Source organism: Eleutherodactylus coqui, chromosome 12 (assembly GCF_035609145.1).
Source record: "Eleutherodactylus coqui strain aEleCoq1 chromosome 12, aEleCoq1.hap1, whole genome shotgun sequence".
In the NCBI taxonomy this organism is placed as follows: Eukaryota; Metazoa; Chordata; class Amphibia; order Anura; family Eleutherodactylidae; genus Eleutherodactylus; species Eleutherodactylus coqui.
This window is the reverse complement of record NC_089848.1, coordinates 114,306,077-114,321,970: the sequence shown is the minus strand read 5'-3', so window position 1 is coordinate 114,321,970 and position 15,894 is coordinate 114,306,077. Positions and strand designations below refer to the sequence as shown.

The 15,894-nt window shown below is 44.8% G+C and overlaps 1 protein-coding gene across 4 annotated transcripts in view; it reads left to right on the top strand.

The window, feature by feature from the left end:
• Positions 1-15,894, top strand: part of NBEAL2 (neurobeachin like 2) — a 124,627-nt gene that overhangs the window by 72,702 nt on the left and 36,031 nt on the right. For 3 of the 4 annotated variants that reach the window (XM_066585247.1, XM_066585246.1, XM_066585248.1), the window contains exons 8-13: positions 678-978; positions 1,546-1,652; positions 2,165-2,248; positions 11,129-11,212; positions 11,832-11,930; positions 13,405-13,976. In XM_066585247.1, coding sequence (XP_066441344.1) covers positions 678-978; positions 1,546-1,652; positions 2,165-2,248; positions 11,129-11,212; positions 11,832-11,930; positions 13,405-13,976 — 1,247 coding nt within the window. The remainder of the gene's footprint in view (positions 1-677; positions 979-1,545; positions 1,653-2,164; positions 2,249-11,128; positions 11,213-11,831; positions 11,931-13,404; positions 13,977-15,894) is intronic. The other variant, XM_066585250.1, reaches the window with a different exon arrangement.

Here is a 15,894-nt window from a genome sequence, read left to right as displayed (position 1 = left end):
AGACAATCGAGAACTGAACCACTTTAAACAGGTATAGAAAATATCAGATGTGAGGATCTGATACCATGCCTTAAATGTTAGAGATAATATCTTTTCTCCTGACTATTCATTGATGGCTGCTTACAAGGTGCTACAAGAGAGAATTTCAGACGACTACATGGTTTACTGAACAATTGTTGCACTTGTCTCTTATAATCCATCCTTTTGCCTTGGCCCTATGTGGCTTGTGACAAACAGATGCCTTCATTTTCTTTATCTGTGTTTGTTATGTATATGATTAATATGCAAAATCTTAATAAAAACATTAAACCTAAAGTAGATAACCTACCAAATTTTAAAAAAACAAACACAACAGCATATAATACCGTGTTCGTAACGATCCAGACAGTGAAAATATCTCGTTATGTATCTTGCTTGGTGAACGCCGTAAAAATAGTTACAAAAAGTAATGCCAGAATTAGTTTTCTTTTGCTTCCCACCCAAAAAAATGCAGTAAGTCACATGTACCCCAACCTGGTGCCAGGTGGTGGATGCTTTCTGACTGTAAGTGTATATGCTAAACTGTGAGGATTAAAAAAAAAATAATAAAAAAACCCATTCCAAATAACATGCTTTTTGCCTGGGTGCCTTGCTTGTGTTCCATGTGAACTGATGTCCCCTTGTCGGTTCTCTTCCAGGTGAATGCCCTGCTCCTCATCACCCCCGCTTCTGTAGATGTCCTGCTGCTGGTCCTGCAGAGCTGGTGCATCGGTCAGGAGGAGAGGGACCCTCGGGTGCTGCAGCTGACCCTGGACTGCCTCATCTCAATGATTCATATCCTACACGGCAGCAGCCCCGGCCAGCGGAGAGTGGAGATTAGACAGATCCTTGACTGCTACTTCAAGGTCCTCAACTGTGACCGGCCTTTGTATTCTCCCGAGAGAGAGCTGGGATCACACTGGGAGGAAGGACTGCTGGCCCTGCGCATCAACATGCTCCGTATGTAATTGCTCACTTAGGCGAGGGGTACATGGTGGTGTCTCACATCCAGTATTACTATACATATAGTGTCATTCAGGATTCCTCAAAAGCTGGGTGTCAGTAAGCGTGGCCACCATTGCATATCTGGTATTGTATAATGGGAATGGGAACGCTGAATAGCTGCTTTTGTACAACATGTATTGTATAGCTAGTATTGATTTGACATGTAGGGTACTGTTTACTTAGGATTAATTAGCCGTGTGAGATTTTAACTCTTCGCAATCCAATTTTGGATTTAGGGTTTCCTAGGGGGCTTTCTCTTTCTGCCATTATACAATGGCGCCATCTGCTGGCTAGAGCCAGTACTGCGGTATGGGACATGCTGGAGAGGCCCCCGACAACAGAGCGGCCAGTAATATACAGTAAGAATACCCTGCCGGATGTCTTCCGACATCGGAGCTGTACAGCTTTCAATCAGAATGTCTTTAGACGTCAGACAGTGGATTGGAAAGGGTTGAAAAATCTTTGCCTAACTTTGGTGCTCGCACTTTGGAGGTCACTGCTTTCTCCCATCTTTGATTTCAGGCTCCATTCCTCTGATGCTGGACTGCAGCGACCGACCTGTTCTACAAGCGATATTTCTCAGCAATAACTGTTTTGAGCATATCATACGTCTGATCCAGAACAGCAAGGTAGGACTTGCAGCTATGAGCCTGGAGGACAGAGTCTAGGGGTCTGTATTCTTAAAGCGCCTTCTAGTGGACACTAAGGATGAAAATAACACATCAGAGAATTACTTAATTAGTAGTTATCTAAGGTTATTTTGGTATTGCAGCCATTAGGCAAGTAAGCGGGATAGCCGAGGGGCTCCTGGATTCCCCAAGGTATCTCCTAAGAATATCTGTCTGCAGGATATATACTGCAGTGGAAGCTATGGAGCAAAATATAGTGTGCAGCCCTCCATGTACCAGTACTGTCATATTCCCCCAGCTCTCTCCTCTTACGGTATATCCTTGCAGTCATCCTCCACTGCCCCGTCCCCATCCTCCTTCTCTCCCGGTCATCCTCATCTGCCCCGTCCCCATCGTCGCCCTCTCCATGTCTTCCCTCGCTGTCTTCTGACACCCGCTCATTAAGCTCCATGTAGCGCCTCTTCCTCCTCCCGTGTTATTAACAGCTCTTTGTGCATGTAACCTCTTTACAGCTTTATTTGAGCAGTGGTCACCGGCCAGAGGAGAGTGGGAGTGATCTGACCACTCAGCTGCTGACCGAGCCCGATATCATGAAGGTATTACAGGGTCAAGGTGCTCGTGGTTTCCAGTGAATTCGTGTTTTGTGCTGCATTGCTTTCTACTAATACATTGTCGTTATTGTATGGTGTCAGTGGGGGGCGCAGTCTAATGCTTCTCTGTGGGATCATCATTTTCCAAAGCTAATCCATAGATGATTAGCTAATGGGTCAAGAGTGTCACTGCCCCCAATACGCAGTCACAGGGCTACCGTTCCCAATGGTCGCAATTGCCTTCCCTCTGATATACAGACACGCTCGGGTTTCATGACTTTGTATGATACTTAAAGGTCATTGTCATACAATATGATCACCCTGCAGCCATGTCTGACCCTCCTTTAATTGGGCAGTTGGACTAGTTCTCTCTGAGAACATGGTGGTTGTCTAAGGTCAGCAGAGGATTTGTATAGACATATAATGGCTTGTAGCACGGCACTCGGCTTGTCAGGTTCAGATTTTTAAGTCCATCTTAAGACAAGCAACTGTGCTTAACTATAGATGTGCCTGGAAAGCGGTGCATAAAATTAAGAGGCAGCTTCCCTCTGCCTGGAGTTCTACTCCTACTCTGCCTGAAGCGCTTCTTCTGTCTGGAGATCTGCCCCTCCTCTGTCTTGGGCCCCTCCCCTCCTTTGCATAAAACTTTGCTCCTCCCCTGCTTAAAGCTTTGCCCCTCCTCTGCATGAGACTCCACCCCTGCCTACAGCTGTGCTCCTCTCCTCCCTAAAGTTCTGCCCCGCTTTCTTGGGCATTTCCCTTTTGAACCCCTCTGCCTCTTCTTCTTGGATCTACAGCCATTACCTTATACATGGAACATTAGTACCACTGTCCCCTATACAGCAGCTCTATAAAATTGTAATCCACCGCTGTGTATCTTCTCTCCGCTGACACCATGCTGCTTGTGCTTTACATTGTGCCTTATATGTTGATTGTGATCTTCTTGGGGGTCGCTGATTACGGTCACTGGTTATATATATGTTACTCAATGAATACAATACTTGATGAACTAGAATTACAAAACTGGGCAAAAAAAAATTACACGTTATTACTGTACATACTCGAGTATAAGCCGAGTTTTTCAACACAAAAAAATGTGCTAAAAAAGCCCCCCTCAGCTTATACCCGAGTGAGATTAAAAAAAACCCACAATACTCACCTATCAGCCGGCGTCTGTGTCCCCGGCGTGATGCTGTCCATGGCGGTGCGGCCAGCTGCTGCAGTCTCCTCCCTGACTTGCTTTTGAAATCCCCACCGTCAGCGCTGTGGTTGGATCAAGCACCGGCCAATCACAGCCGGCGATCGATAAATCAATCACAGCCATTCAGTAATGTCAGACGCCGTCTGACAGGTGAGTATTGCTTTTTTTTAATCTACTATATACACGAGTATAGCTAGGCTTATACTCGCCTCAATAGGTTTTACCAATTTTTTGTGGTAAAACCTATTGACTTAGCTTATACTCGGGTCGGCTAATACTCGAAAATATATACGGTAATCAATTTGGCGCATTTTGTCCAAAACTATTAATCTCTATTGAAACCCCAGTAGCAGAATGAGTTGGGTACGTCTGCATGAGACCAGTGGTCACGCGTGCGCCCTGTCATCCCACTCATTGTCTGTGAGGCGGATGGAAATCCGAAAAGTCAAATATATGGTAAGAAACCATGATGAGGATATAGTGATGTTCCCTGGAGCGTCTCCAGCCAGCCGTATACTAGAAGGTAAAGAGAGGAAGCAGGAATAGATCTGCCTCCCGCAGGAGTTAATTATCGCTGGCAGCAGATGTGCAGCTCGTTCCTCTCTGCCCCAGCGTCCCCAGACCCCGGCATCTCTGTATTGGGGGCGTCCCTGAATATGCGCACTATTAGCAGGTGCTAGGTTACTAGAAACAACGGAGGTGGAATATCTGGTCCAATCAGATTCCAGTCTGCCTAAAATAGAGGTCACACGGGGGCAGTATAGAGTGAGCGTCGGTGCGCTGTGTGTGTGTATTATACATGGTTATTACACATGATCTTACCGATTTGAAACCCGCATAACGGATGTTTAATGACACTTGGATACAAAAATCTGATATTGGTGGAAGCGGAAACTCAAAAAGTTTTGTTGCACAACATCAACAATGTTTTCCACATCAGAGGTGATCAACATGACCCCCTTTGTCACTGGACATAGTCAAGTTGTTGCCATACACGAGGTAGCGTATTACAACTGCTGCAATGGCTTCTGTGGTGCGTACTCACAGATCAGACATGGCGCGGGGCAGCTGGACTCTAACACCCTAGAGAAACAAGTTACAAGCCGTAAGGTCCGGGGAGGCTGCGGAGAAAGTTCACCATCATCACAACTTGTACGGCCAATCCATCTGTTTGGTAGTCGCCTATTGGGCTCACTTCTGTAAAATGGAGGTGGGAGGTGTCCTGTTGGGACATGAAACCTGGGATTTCCTGTTCCAGCCGCGGCAGAAACCATATCTGTAGTGTTCCGGTGCAAAATCACAGTTTTTTTTTTTTGCTTACAAATGCAACATTTTTCCCTAAAATTGAAATACTACTTACAGATTGTGCGCCCACAGGGGGGTCTTCACCAGACTTGTTAGTGGGACATGTCATTTTCTAATACCAGACTGGTAAATGTCAAAATCGAGGACACAACGCTCTCCTGTCTTCACTGGCAGCCATTTTGTCTCATACCCCCCATCCCTCCTAGTGACCCTCCTGGGCCTCATTTAGCAAAACGGTCCAACAGCAAGATGGTTCCCGTTGCCCATAGCAACCAATCACAGCTTTATTTTACCTCAGCAGCTCGAGAAACGGAAGCCTCACCTCACTGGTATCCAATCTATGTATCCGAATGTCATTAAACCGGAGTTATGGGGGCTTCTAATTGGGAAGAACATTAATAGTAACCAAGTATGAGGCTCTTTATCTTTAGTGAAAATGCGTAATTAGCTTGGATACTAATTCAAGCACATCGGTCAGTCACATCGTCTCACGTAGTCGCAGCGTCGTCAGAAAAGGTGCAAGTGTGGTAACCTGTTGGAAATATCTATCTTAACCCCTTCCCGCTCCAGGACTTACATTTACGTCCTGCAGCGTCGGGGTGTGTATGCAGAGAGGTCGTGGGGCGACCTCTCTGCATACAGCGCAGGCGTCAGCTGTTTATTACAGCTGACACCCGCGGGCAATAGCCGCGATCAGCCGAACGACTATTAACCCTTTAAATGCCTCTGTCAGTTCTGACAGCGGTATTTAAATCCCACGATGTTCGGGGGTCCCGCACAGCTGCCTCGCGGTGAGATCGGGGGAGCCGTGCAGGTGTCATGGCATCCGGGGGCCTTCTGAAAGACCCCAGGGCTGCCTTGAGAGACTGCCTATCAAGTATTACGTTATACTGCAGGAGCGATTAGAGCATCGCTGGTAGTAGTCCCCCAGGGGGACTTGAATGTAAAGTTAAAAAAAAGATTAATAAAGTTTTTTTAGTTGTGTAAAAAAAAAAAAGTAATAAAATTTTAAATCACCCACCTTTTGCCATATCTATAATTAAAAAATGTAAATAATAAAATAAAAATACATATCTGGTATCGCCACGTCCGTAAAAGTACGATCTATCAAAGTAGTACATTATTTACCCCGCACGGTGAACGTCGTCCGAAAAAAGAAATGAAGAATGCCAGAAATGCACTTTTTCAGTCACATTGTCTCCCAGAAAACACGCAATAAACAGTCATCAAAAAGTCGTATATATTCCGAATTGGTATTAACAGAAACTACAGGACATCCCGCAAATGAGCCATCGCTCAACCTAGTTGACGGAAAAATAAAAAAGTTATTGCGCGCACAAGATGACCACAGAAAATAATTGAAAAAAATAGTATAGTAAAAAAAAGCTATACAAGTTTGGTATCGTAGTAATCGCACTGACCCATAGAATAATGCTATCATGTCATTTTTGTTGCAGTTTGTGCGCCGTAGAAACAAGACGCACTGAAAGATGGTGGAATGTGGTTTTTGTTTTTTTTTTCATTTTACTCCACTTAGAACTTTTTAAAAGTTTTTCAGTACATTATATGGTACATTAAATGGCACCATTGAAAAATACAACTCGTCCCGCAAAAAACAAGCCCTCAGACAGCGACGTCAATGGATAAATAAAGGAGTTACGATTTTTTTAAAGGGGGGAGGAAAAACGAAAATGGGAAGAAAAAAAAAAAAAGGGCCGCGTCATGAAGGGGTTAAAGAGAAAGGTGCAGTAATAGTCCTTCATTGATTATGTCTGGATTCACATAAGCGAGCGTGAGATACTCATCCCAATATTGCGCTTGCCAGTGTGCGGTTTTCTCTCCTATAGGAGGCATGTTTCATCCAAAAACGCCTCACATTGCTTCTGTTAAATGGCGCGTTTCACTCGTTTCAGAGGATCGCAAGCATCACATCGCGTGCACATCATACGGTATGCGAGTTCCATGTAACATCTTTTAGGGTCCTATTGAAAACAACGAGCGAGGCTTTCAGAGGGAACGCCAAAAGATAGAACGTGCTGCATTTCTTTTTTTTCCTCACAGCATCGTTGTGAGGAAAAAAAGGGCTCATGTGAAGAAATCCATTCAAAAGAGTGGAGTTCCTATTCGTAAGTGTTTTGTGTGTCTCCTCATGGACAAAATATGCGTGAGATTCTCACCGTGTGAATGTAGCCTAAACCAGATACTTTGGTATTTTATCTAACTACTTGGATTGGCAAAGACTCACAATGGCAAAGAAGCGCGCTAGACTAAGGGTCCTTCTGCACAGGATTATCGCTCAAAAGCCATCTTTTGAGCGATAATCGTTGTGTGTAAATGTGCCCATCTTTCACTTTTCTGCAGAACGATGATTTTATGTTTGGCATAAAATCCATTGTTCGGCAGAAGAGCTGATAGCAGGGACTTAAGGCCCATTTAGACACAATGATTATTGCTCAAAATTCGCTCAAAAGCAATCTTTTGAGTGAAAATCGTTGCGTGCATTTACACGGCAAGATGATCACTCAAAATTCGCTCAAACAGCAGTTTGAGTGACAGTTTTAAGCGTTCAATTTGCATAAGCTCTTAAGTAGCTAATTAGCTACTTAAGAGCTTATTAGTGTGTAAATGAAGGCTCCCGCTGTATACAGGAGACAGCCGGAGCGTTGTCTTCTGTAAACAGCTGCTGTGTTCTCAGAGTGCTCAGCTGGTATACAGCTGGGGCGCTGTCTTCTGTATACAGCTCCTTTTCTTCTTGGAGCTTTCAGCTGGTATCCTGCTGAGAAGTCCCAGCGGGATACCAGCTGAAAGAATGCTATTGGCACTGCCCACTGAGATATCAGCGTGCAGTACTGATAAGGCTCATCGCTCATTTCTAGCTGGCTAGAAATGAGCGATAAATGAACAGTGCATGATGGCAGCGCATTTAGACGGAACAATTATCGCTCAAAAAATAGGTTTTGAGCGATAATCGTTGTGTCTAAATGGGCCTTTAATGCTGTGTTCTCCGCGGGGAGCGCTGATAACATTGTCTCAGCTGTCAGCCCCACTGCAGAACAAAGGGAACGTATTCAGAGAACAGACCACCCGCTGTTCTCTGAATGTAGCTCCCAGTGGCTCACACGCATTAATAAGCCATTAATTGGCATTCGTACCAATTAGTAGTTTATGCGAAATGATCGCTCAAAAGCCATCTTTTGAGATATCATCTTTGTGTGTAAAAGGGCTTTAAGGGTCAGTTTAGACTGTCTAAACGGACCATTTCTCAGGAAGCCTGTTTGTACATCGTTAGCTCATACAAACGAGAAGTCGTTCACATTCGCTGTATAAGTGACTGAAAACGACTGAACGATCCGTATTTATACTGAACAATAAGTGAACGAGCCAATGATTATTTTTATGCCTGCGTAAAATGAGCGCCGACTGATGAAGCGACCGATTATTTTTCGTCCGCTCGCGATTAGACCGAACGATTGTTCACTTTCACGACTTTGGATGATTTTTTTGAACAATAATTGTTCTGTCTGAAAGCCTCTTAATAACGGCAGATGACGGAACCGTCTTACTAGGCTAATGATCCCCGCTGATGATGTGGGGTTGCTATCTCCACGAGCTTCTAAGCGCAATTACTGGCCTGCCTGGGACTGTCACTGCCTCCACTATTCGGATCTGTTATTAGGCCACCTCCTTGGTTGACGGACTCGCCGGTAACCTCTATATAGCCGATACCATGTGATGAATTGGTGATTATTCTATCTATGAACTTTCCGTTGCATTGTGCGAATATCTGCAGTTCCAGAAATTGTTCCTATATGGGCTTCGTACTCATTACTTCCTCACGGACGGAGGTTCTTGGATGTCTGTTGTGTCTCTAATCCACTAGCAGATTTCCACTACTATCCAGAATACACAGAGAATAGAAGCCATTGATTTCAATGGGTTTGTCCAAATGCGCATATTTTTCCTGCGCATTTTGGTCGTGCCAAAAAATGCAGAATGTCCTATTTTGCAGCGCATTTGTGTAGCAAAAGTCCCCATAGAAGTCAATGGGGATGTGCAAATGCGTGCAAAGTACGTCAGGTGATGCGTAAAACACTGCGGAATTCCACAGGAAAAAATAAAATCTACCTGGAATTCATCCGTCTAATTGGCCTTTTCAATCGGAGTTTGTTTTTTCCCCGCATAACATGTGGAAATGGTACAGTAAAATATGCTGATGCGCATGCAAAAAAGCATAGTTAATTCCACAAATGCGCGTACACTCGTATGACGCTGGCCTTAAAGCGGCCTTCCGGTTTCGGGACAAAATTCTGTTCTTGGACAATTCTTCACTGCCATCCCTCTAATCTACCAATCGTGGGATGCCCACAATGACTGCAACAATATACACTGCACTGCTGTCTGATTGGCCAGTGCTGATCACATGAGCAGTTCTCACCAATCAGAGAGCAGGTATAGTGCATGGGTAGTCTAAGGCTGCGCTGGGGATTCCACTTTCCTGCTCCGTTCGGGAAGCAGAAAAGGAGAATCCCCGCAGGGGAACGGTCTCTTCTCTGGACGGAATTGAACGGCGCCGGGCGGACCTCGTGGATTATAATGGGGTCTGACTGCTTTTGAATGGAAGAAAAAGAACTGCATGAATGCTTTTTCTTCCGTTATTCTCAGCCGCATCTGACGAAACCTCTGGCCGGTGGTGCCGGGGCAGATGTGAAACCCCCCGAACACTGGCAATACACTGTGGGCGTAGATCATCTGGAGATTGCATTGGCCATCTTGGAAGGTTGAAAACTGTACCTGGAACCGTCAGATCAGAGAGACGGCAGCGAACCTAAACACTGCAGATATACCCCCTCCGGTCCCAGAACAGAATTTTGTCCTGAATCCAGAGGGTCATTTTAACCTTTCCCAATTACGTGGGTTTTTAAATACTACAAATTAAAGAATATTTTTACCTTCTGAGTTCCTGACAATGTGTTTGATTTAGTATCAAATTAATTCTTGCACTTTTGGTTTTGTCATTTTATTGGATCGTGCGTTTATCCTCCCTTCCTTTAGGAGACAGTAGATGTGATGCAGCTGCTTTTTGTTCTTTACTTTCAGGGACGCCCACGCTTTCATCGTCAGAAGTCAGAGTTTGCTTTTAGGGATTTTTTGCAGCTAGGAGAGAATGTGCACTGACATAGTAGCGCCACCAGGGGGAGCACAAGGAGTGCAGTGTACAGAGTGCAATCACATCGATTCCTGTCCCTTAAGGTGCTTTTAGGCGGGACGATTATCGTTCAAAAAAAGTTCAACAAGTGAAAATGAGTGATAATCGTTCAGTTTAAATGCAAGCCAACGACTAACGATAAAGCTAGCAGTGATGTCACTAGCTCATTACAATAAATCGGGCATAATGCATTGAAATGAATGGCCTACCAGACCTACAGAGGTCATATTGAAAAGAATTTTCCAAGAAGGACCATCCTTTCGCTTTTAGGCCGCCTGCAGACGGGCGGAAATTCGGCGGCGGCATTTTCCATGGAATTTCCACCCTTGGAAGCTGCCATAGGATTGTGTTAGCAAACGCAATCCTAGGCAGAGGGCCGCAGTTGGTCCGCACGAAATCTCGCGCTGCGAACAAACCGCGGCATGTTCTATTTCTCTGCGGGTCTGGCTGGCTCTGCTCCGCGCATGCGCCGGCTGCCCGGCAAGCGGCACATCAAACAGCCGGAGCCGCGGGTGAGTACGTGCTGCTCTCTGCAGGCGCTCAGGTCGGGTCCCGCGGCAAGAATCCTCGCAGCCGGATCCGACCCGCCCGTCTGCAGGCGGCCTTACCCTGATCAAGACCTGGTCGCATAGCCTAGCTTCACTGTTTTTGTTACAGTGTATCAGTGTAGACCATTTTCCATGAGCTAAATACTGCAGCAGCGCAGGTGGTATATAACATACTGATACATTGTAACAAGTTCTCAGCTGTGTGAGTTAGGACCAGGTCAGGATGCGTTTACAGCCTCTGAATGTGAACAGGAATATCCCTATTCAGCAACAGCAAGTGGTAATCTTCAAATTGTTTATTATTGGGTTCCCTTAATTCTGCATCATTCATCTCATTAACCAAAATGGCGCTCAGACATCCATCTGGAAATGATCCTGAATGAAAGGTTTTTGCAGTTTTTGCTCGGTGCTGATGGGATTTTTCTATATATCTATAGATGAAGCTTTCTGTGCATGAGCGCCCCCTAGTGATCAGTGCTTACATCAGTGATTGGATATGATGGAGGTGGCGGTGCTTTTCTGTTCCTGCCTGTCATTGAATCATCTTGCTGTTGCCGCTGTATTGTGATTGGCTCTTACTGTGATTGTTGATCTTCATCCTGCGCTTTATCTGGCTTTCTGTCTAGGTTATCGACAGCGATTCCGACGCCATCACCATTAACGCCATTGGTGTCTTGACCTCAATCATGAGGAATTCTCCTTCTGCCAAGGTAAGTGATGATGAGCTGTAATTTGTGATTAAAGTGACCCTCTGGTCCCGGGACAGGTGCGGTATTTCACCCGCAGTTATTCTACCCATTTTGAGTGGTTTTTTTGGCCATCAAAAATGTCTGCAGAAGTTTTTAAATGACCTAATGCACGCTGTGCACTACTTTGATTGGCCACTGATGATCATGTGAGCAGCTCTGGCCAATTAGAGAGCAAATATATACTGCATTAGTAGTCTAACACTACCAGTACACCGTGGGGGATTAGGTAGTCTGAAAATTTTGTCTGTGTCTTGGACTGCTGGAAGCGATAGATTGGAGGGACAACAGAGAAGAATAGCTGCAGGTAATATACCCCCTTACTCATTCGGTTGTTGGACAGAATTTTTCCCAAAATCGGGTCGGCACTTTTAAGATTGGATGGATGCCTGGGGGACCTCCTGCTGTCCACTAGAGGACATATTTCAGGAGTCGGAAAGAGTTGGGAAACAAACCCTGTGTTGCTATAATGGTGATTCAAAGATCCATGCTTGGGATAGGACTGATGGGATAGTTTGGGTATAGAGCTGCGGTACATGATAACTTATAAGACATTTTTTTGCTTTTCCTTTTGCTCCCTTAGGAAGTATTCAAGGAGCGGATTGGATATCCGCATCTCTATGAGGTCCTGAAGAGCCGCAGCCAGCCCACCAAGCGTCTCCTCCAGCAATTACTGAACATGGTGAGGACTGAGAACTGCTGGGTTGTCCATAATAGAAGCTGCCCCTATTGCTTCTAGAGGGGGGGCTAAGTAAATTGAGAGGCCCCATGTATAGTTGTCATGATCCTCTTTCCTTGTTGGTGGGGTCATTTTTGTGCCAGCCTTCTTCCTACAGGTACAGCACTATTGGGGTGAGGAGGTTCTCATCTCTATAGGAAGGGGGCAGGAACAACTATCTGTTGTGATGGGGGTGTCTTGACTTGGAAAAGAAGACTTCAATAAGCTGCTTACATAAATGTCTGGAGGAGAAGAACAGGGACAGCGGGTTCTAGAGCGGATAAGCACATTCTTCTTTACATCCAGAAATTCAAATCCCATTCTAACCTAATCCTTCTCACAGCTGAGGGTTTGTTGCAGTTGTATCCAGTCTAGATAATCCTTTGTGTGGTAAACATCCTGGACTCCAGATTAATGCATTTTACTTGCATTGATACATTTGAATCAAACGATCAAGAGAGGAGAGAGGTTTGTGCTGCTAATGCAGGTTGCCCACAGGGGTTTATAACTGTTAATGACACCACATACGATTCAGCCTGCGTGGGCTGCCCTGCACTTCAGAAGTGAACCACACTCTGCTCCCTCAGCATTTAAAGCCAGACTGCTTGCTGCAGAAATGATGAATATTGACCAAAATGCGCAAGCTCGCAACCCACGTCAAGGGTCCTTGGTTTTTTTTGCCACTCCCTACACGAACATTACAAACCAATTACAGAAATAGGACTTGTCAATTGAAAAATCACAGGAGGGGCCATACCTGCTGGTTTACTGGAAAACAAGGACCGTTGACATGTGCTGCGCTCTTGCATATTTTGGCCAATATATTTAACAAATACCTTCTGTTTATCATTATTTTTGAAGCGAGCACTCTGGCTTTAAAGCTATGGGAGCTAGGAGTGTCAGAGCCGGTGTTGTAATCCTGTGTGGTGCACCCACTAGCACCCTTATCTATGTGCAAGTGTAATAATAAGTAACCCCCCTTAATATGTGGTAGGTGGGTGAATGGTTGTTCAATATTTGTGCAAGCTCCTCCGTATATCATTTTGCCCGTCTGCACGCTGAGGGATGTGATGTCTGTTCCTGCCCTTGTATTTTGTACCAGTAAGGATGGCCTCCTTCTGTTGCTTTTGAATATATACTTCTTTCTTTTGTGATTTCCCCCCCCCCCCCCCCAGTAAATTGTGTAGACTGGATATAGTTTAACAAATCCTCAACTTTAATAAATATTGGGTCTGTAGTGTTGAGCGTTTGCATTCACTGACAGCAAGCCGAACGTGGCAAGGAAGTGAAGCACAACTTACATTGGAAAGTTGCAGAATTTTTTGCTATACAGGGATTAAATTTAAATAATGTGAACCTGCACAGTCCCCGCTCTTCTTCCCCCATAACATTGACCTCTGAGGCGTTAACCATATTTTGCACATTTTCCCTTTTACAGGCCGTGGAAGGTCCTTACAACTCTGATCCCATGAATTGCATTCAGAATGAGCAGCCGCTGCTGATCTTGGTCCAGTGGATCCCGGATCTATCTTCAAGACATCTCCAGATCTTGGTGTCGGAGTGGTTGAACCAGATCTGTGATGCTACACTGCGTAATCGCATGACCTGCGTACAGGCGGGGATGGTTGCTCACATCCTGACCACTCTGAGCAGTGAGGTGCAGCTGGATGCAAAGTGTGCAGAAAACCTCATCCATCTCCTGCAGGTTTTAGGGCGACTTTCGATCAGACCCAACGAGCTCCGGGACCTGATCAGACTTCTCAGGGTGAACGGTAGCACTGCCCATCCATATGCAACTCAGGTTATCCGGGCTCTGTCTGCCATGGCCAGGAAGGATGGGCCAGAGAGGGCATTACAGTATTTCGACTTGACCCCCAGTATGTCTGGTATTATGGTGCCGACAATGCAGAAGTGGCCCGGTGCCGGCTTTGCCTTTCATGCCTGGATCTGTCTGAACGATGACCTGAAGGAAGATTCTCAGGCTGGAAGAAGACGAAAGCAGCTATACAGGTGAGAACCCCCAAATAGCAGGCATGCATAGTGGTCTGTGGACCCACTTGGGGGGTTTACAGTGCAGCGTAAGGTAGGACTTTACTGTAGGGTGGGGGGGTCTCCGGTTGTTGCTGTGCACTGATGGCAAGAAGAGATATTGGAAATGCTAAAAACTTGGTTGCAACGTTTTTGCCTTTTTTTTGTGTGCGCGCGCAAATATTTAGTGGCTTTTTGTTTTGTCTTTTAACCCCTTAAGGACGCGGCCTATTTTGGCCGCAAGGACGCACATTTTCTTTTCCACTTTTCAAAAGCCATAACTTTATTTTTCTGTGGACGCGGCCGTATAAGAGCTTGATTTTGCGTGGCGAACTGTAGTTTTTATTGGTACCACTTTTGTGTGCATATAATATGTTGTAGAAGTTTTTTTATACTTTTTTTTGAGAGCAGGGAAAGAAAACCTCAATTCTGCCATTTATTTATTTATTTCCAGCGTTAATCATAAATGATGCTATACATTTTTTTTCTGCGGGCCGGTACGATTATGACAATACCAAAAATATATTATAATTTTTTTTAGGTTTTTCCAGCTTTGTACAATAAAGCCCCCCCTTTTTTTTTTAAATTGCAATTATTTTTACATCTCTGCATTCAAAGTCCCATAACTTTATTTTTCTCATGATTGGAGCTCCGTGAGGCCTTGTTTTTCAGCACAATGAGCTTTCGTTTTCATTTGTACCATTTTGGTGTACCTACGGCTTTTTTGATCACTTTTATGGCATGTTTTTGTGAGGCAAAGCAAACAAAAAAATAAGCATTTTGCCTCTTTTTTTTTAGCGTTTTTTTCAGCATATGACAAAGCAGTGTGTTCAATTCATAGTACAGGTCATTACGAATAACCAAATATGTGGGGTTTTTCTTAATTTTTTAATTTATAATAGGGAAAAATGTTGTTTTTTTTTGTGTTTTTTTTACACTCTTTATGTCCTTGAACGGCACCTGAACCAGAGCAGCTATGATAAAGCATTGCATGACTTATGTACTGTAATGTCTTATCACTTGTAATGGGCAATGGCAAGCCGGACGCCAGTATCTGGTGACCTGTTGCCATGGCAACCCATAGGTCCTTTGCATCAGAGGGAGCGTGCCCCTTCTGTGATTTTTTTTTTTTAATTTTTTTTTTTACATAGATCGTGGCATGTAGGGGGTTATCAGCAGGCGTCGCTGTCATTATGTACCCCCGCTGTTGCAGCAGGAGGCCAGCTATCAGTAACAGCCGAGTCCCGCTGCGGGATAGTGCGGACTCAGTTTTGACACCGCACCATCTACAGGATGTAAGTTTGTGTCCTGTTGTGTTAAGTAACCCGGAGCCAGGACGTAAACGTACACCCTGTGGTGTTAAGGGGTAAATGCTCGCCAATTTTACTTAAAGTGAGTAGAGCTTTGTGGAATGGGGCCCCCTGAAACCCAACAGATTTACTGGAAGAAGCCGGTATAAAATTTGGCATAAATGATTTTCTAGCACATGGATTGCACCGTTTAATAAATTTGACGCATTTTACTTCAGCGCCCTTATATTGGGGCAGGTTTGAAACAAGTCTTAATATTTCTGGGACATGGTCTATTACTTTTTATTATACAGTCATTAAGAGTATGTGACCGACAGGCAGCGAAGATAGCCGAAGGGGCACAGCGCTTGGGTGAATGCTGCAGCTTGTACATTTAATGATCAGTGGGGGTCTCAACACTGATCAAAACTTTTGATATACCACTCCGATACATCAAGTTTTTAAAAAGTGCAGTTACTCTTTAACCCCTTCTCGCTCCAGGACATACGGGTACGCCCTGGCAGCTGGGTACTTCCCGCAACTGGATGTACCCTTACGTCATGTGGATAGTGCAATATCATAAGAGATCTCACGCTATCCAGCAGCAGGAT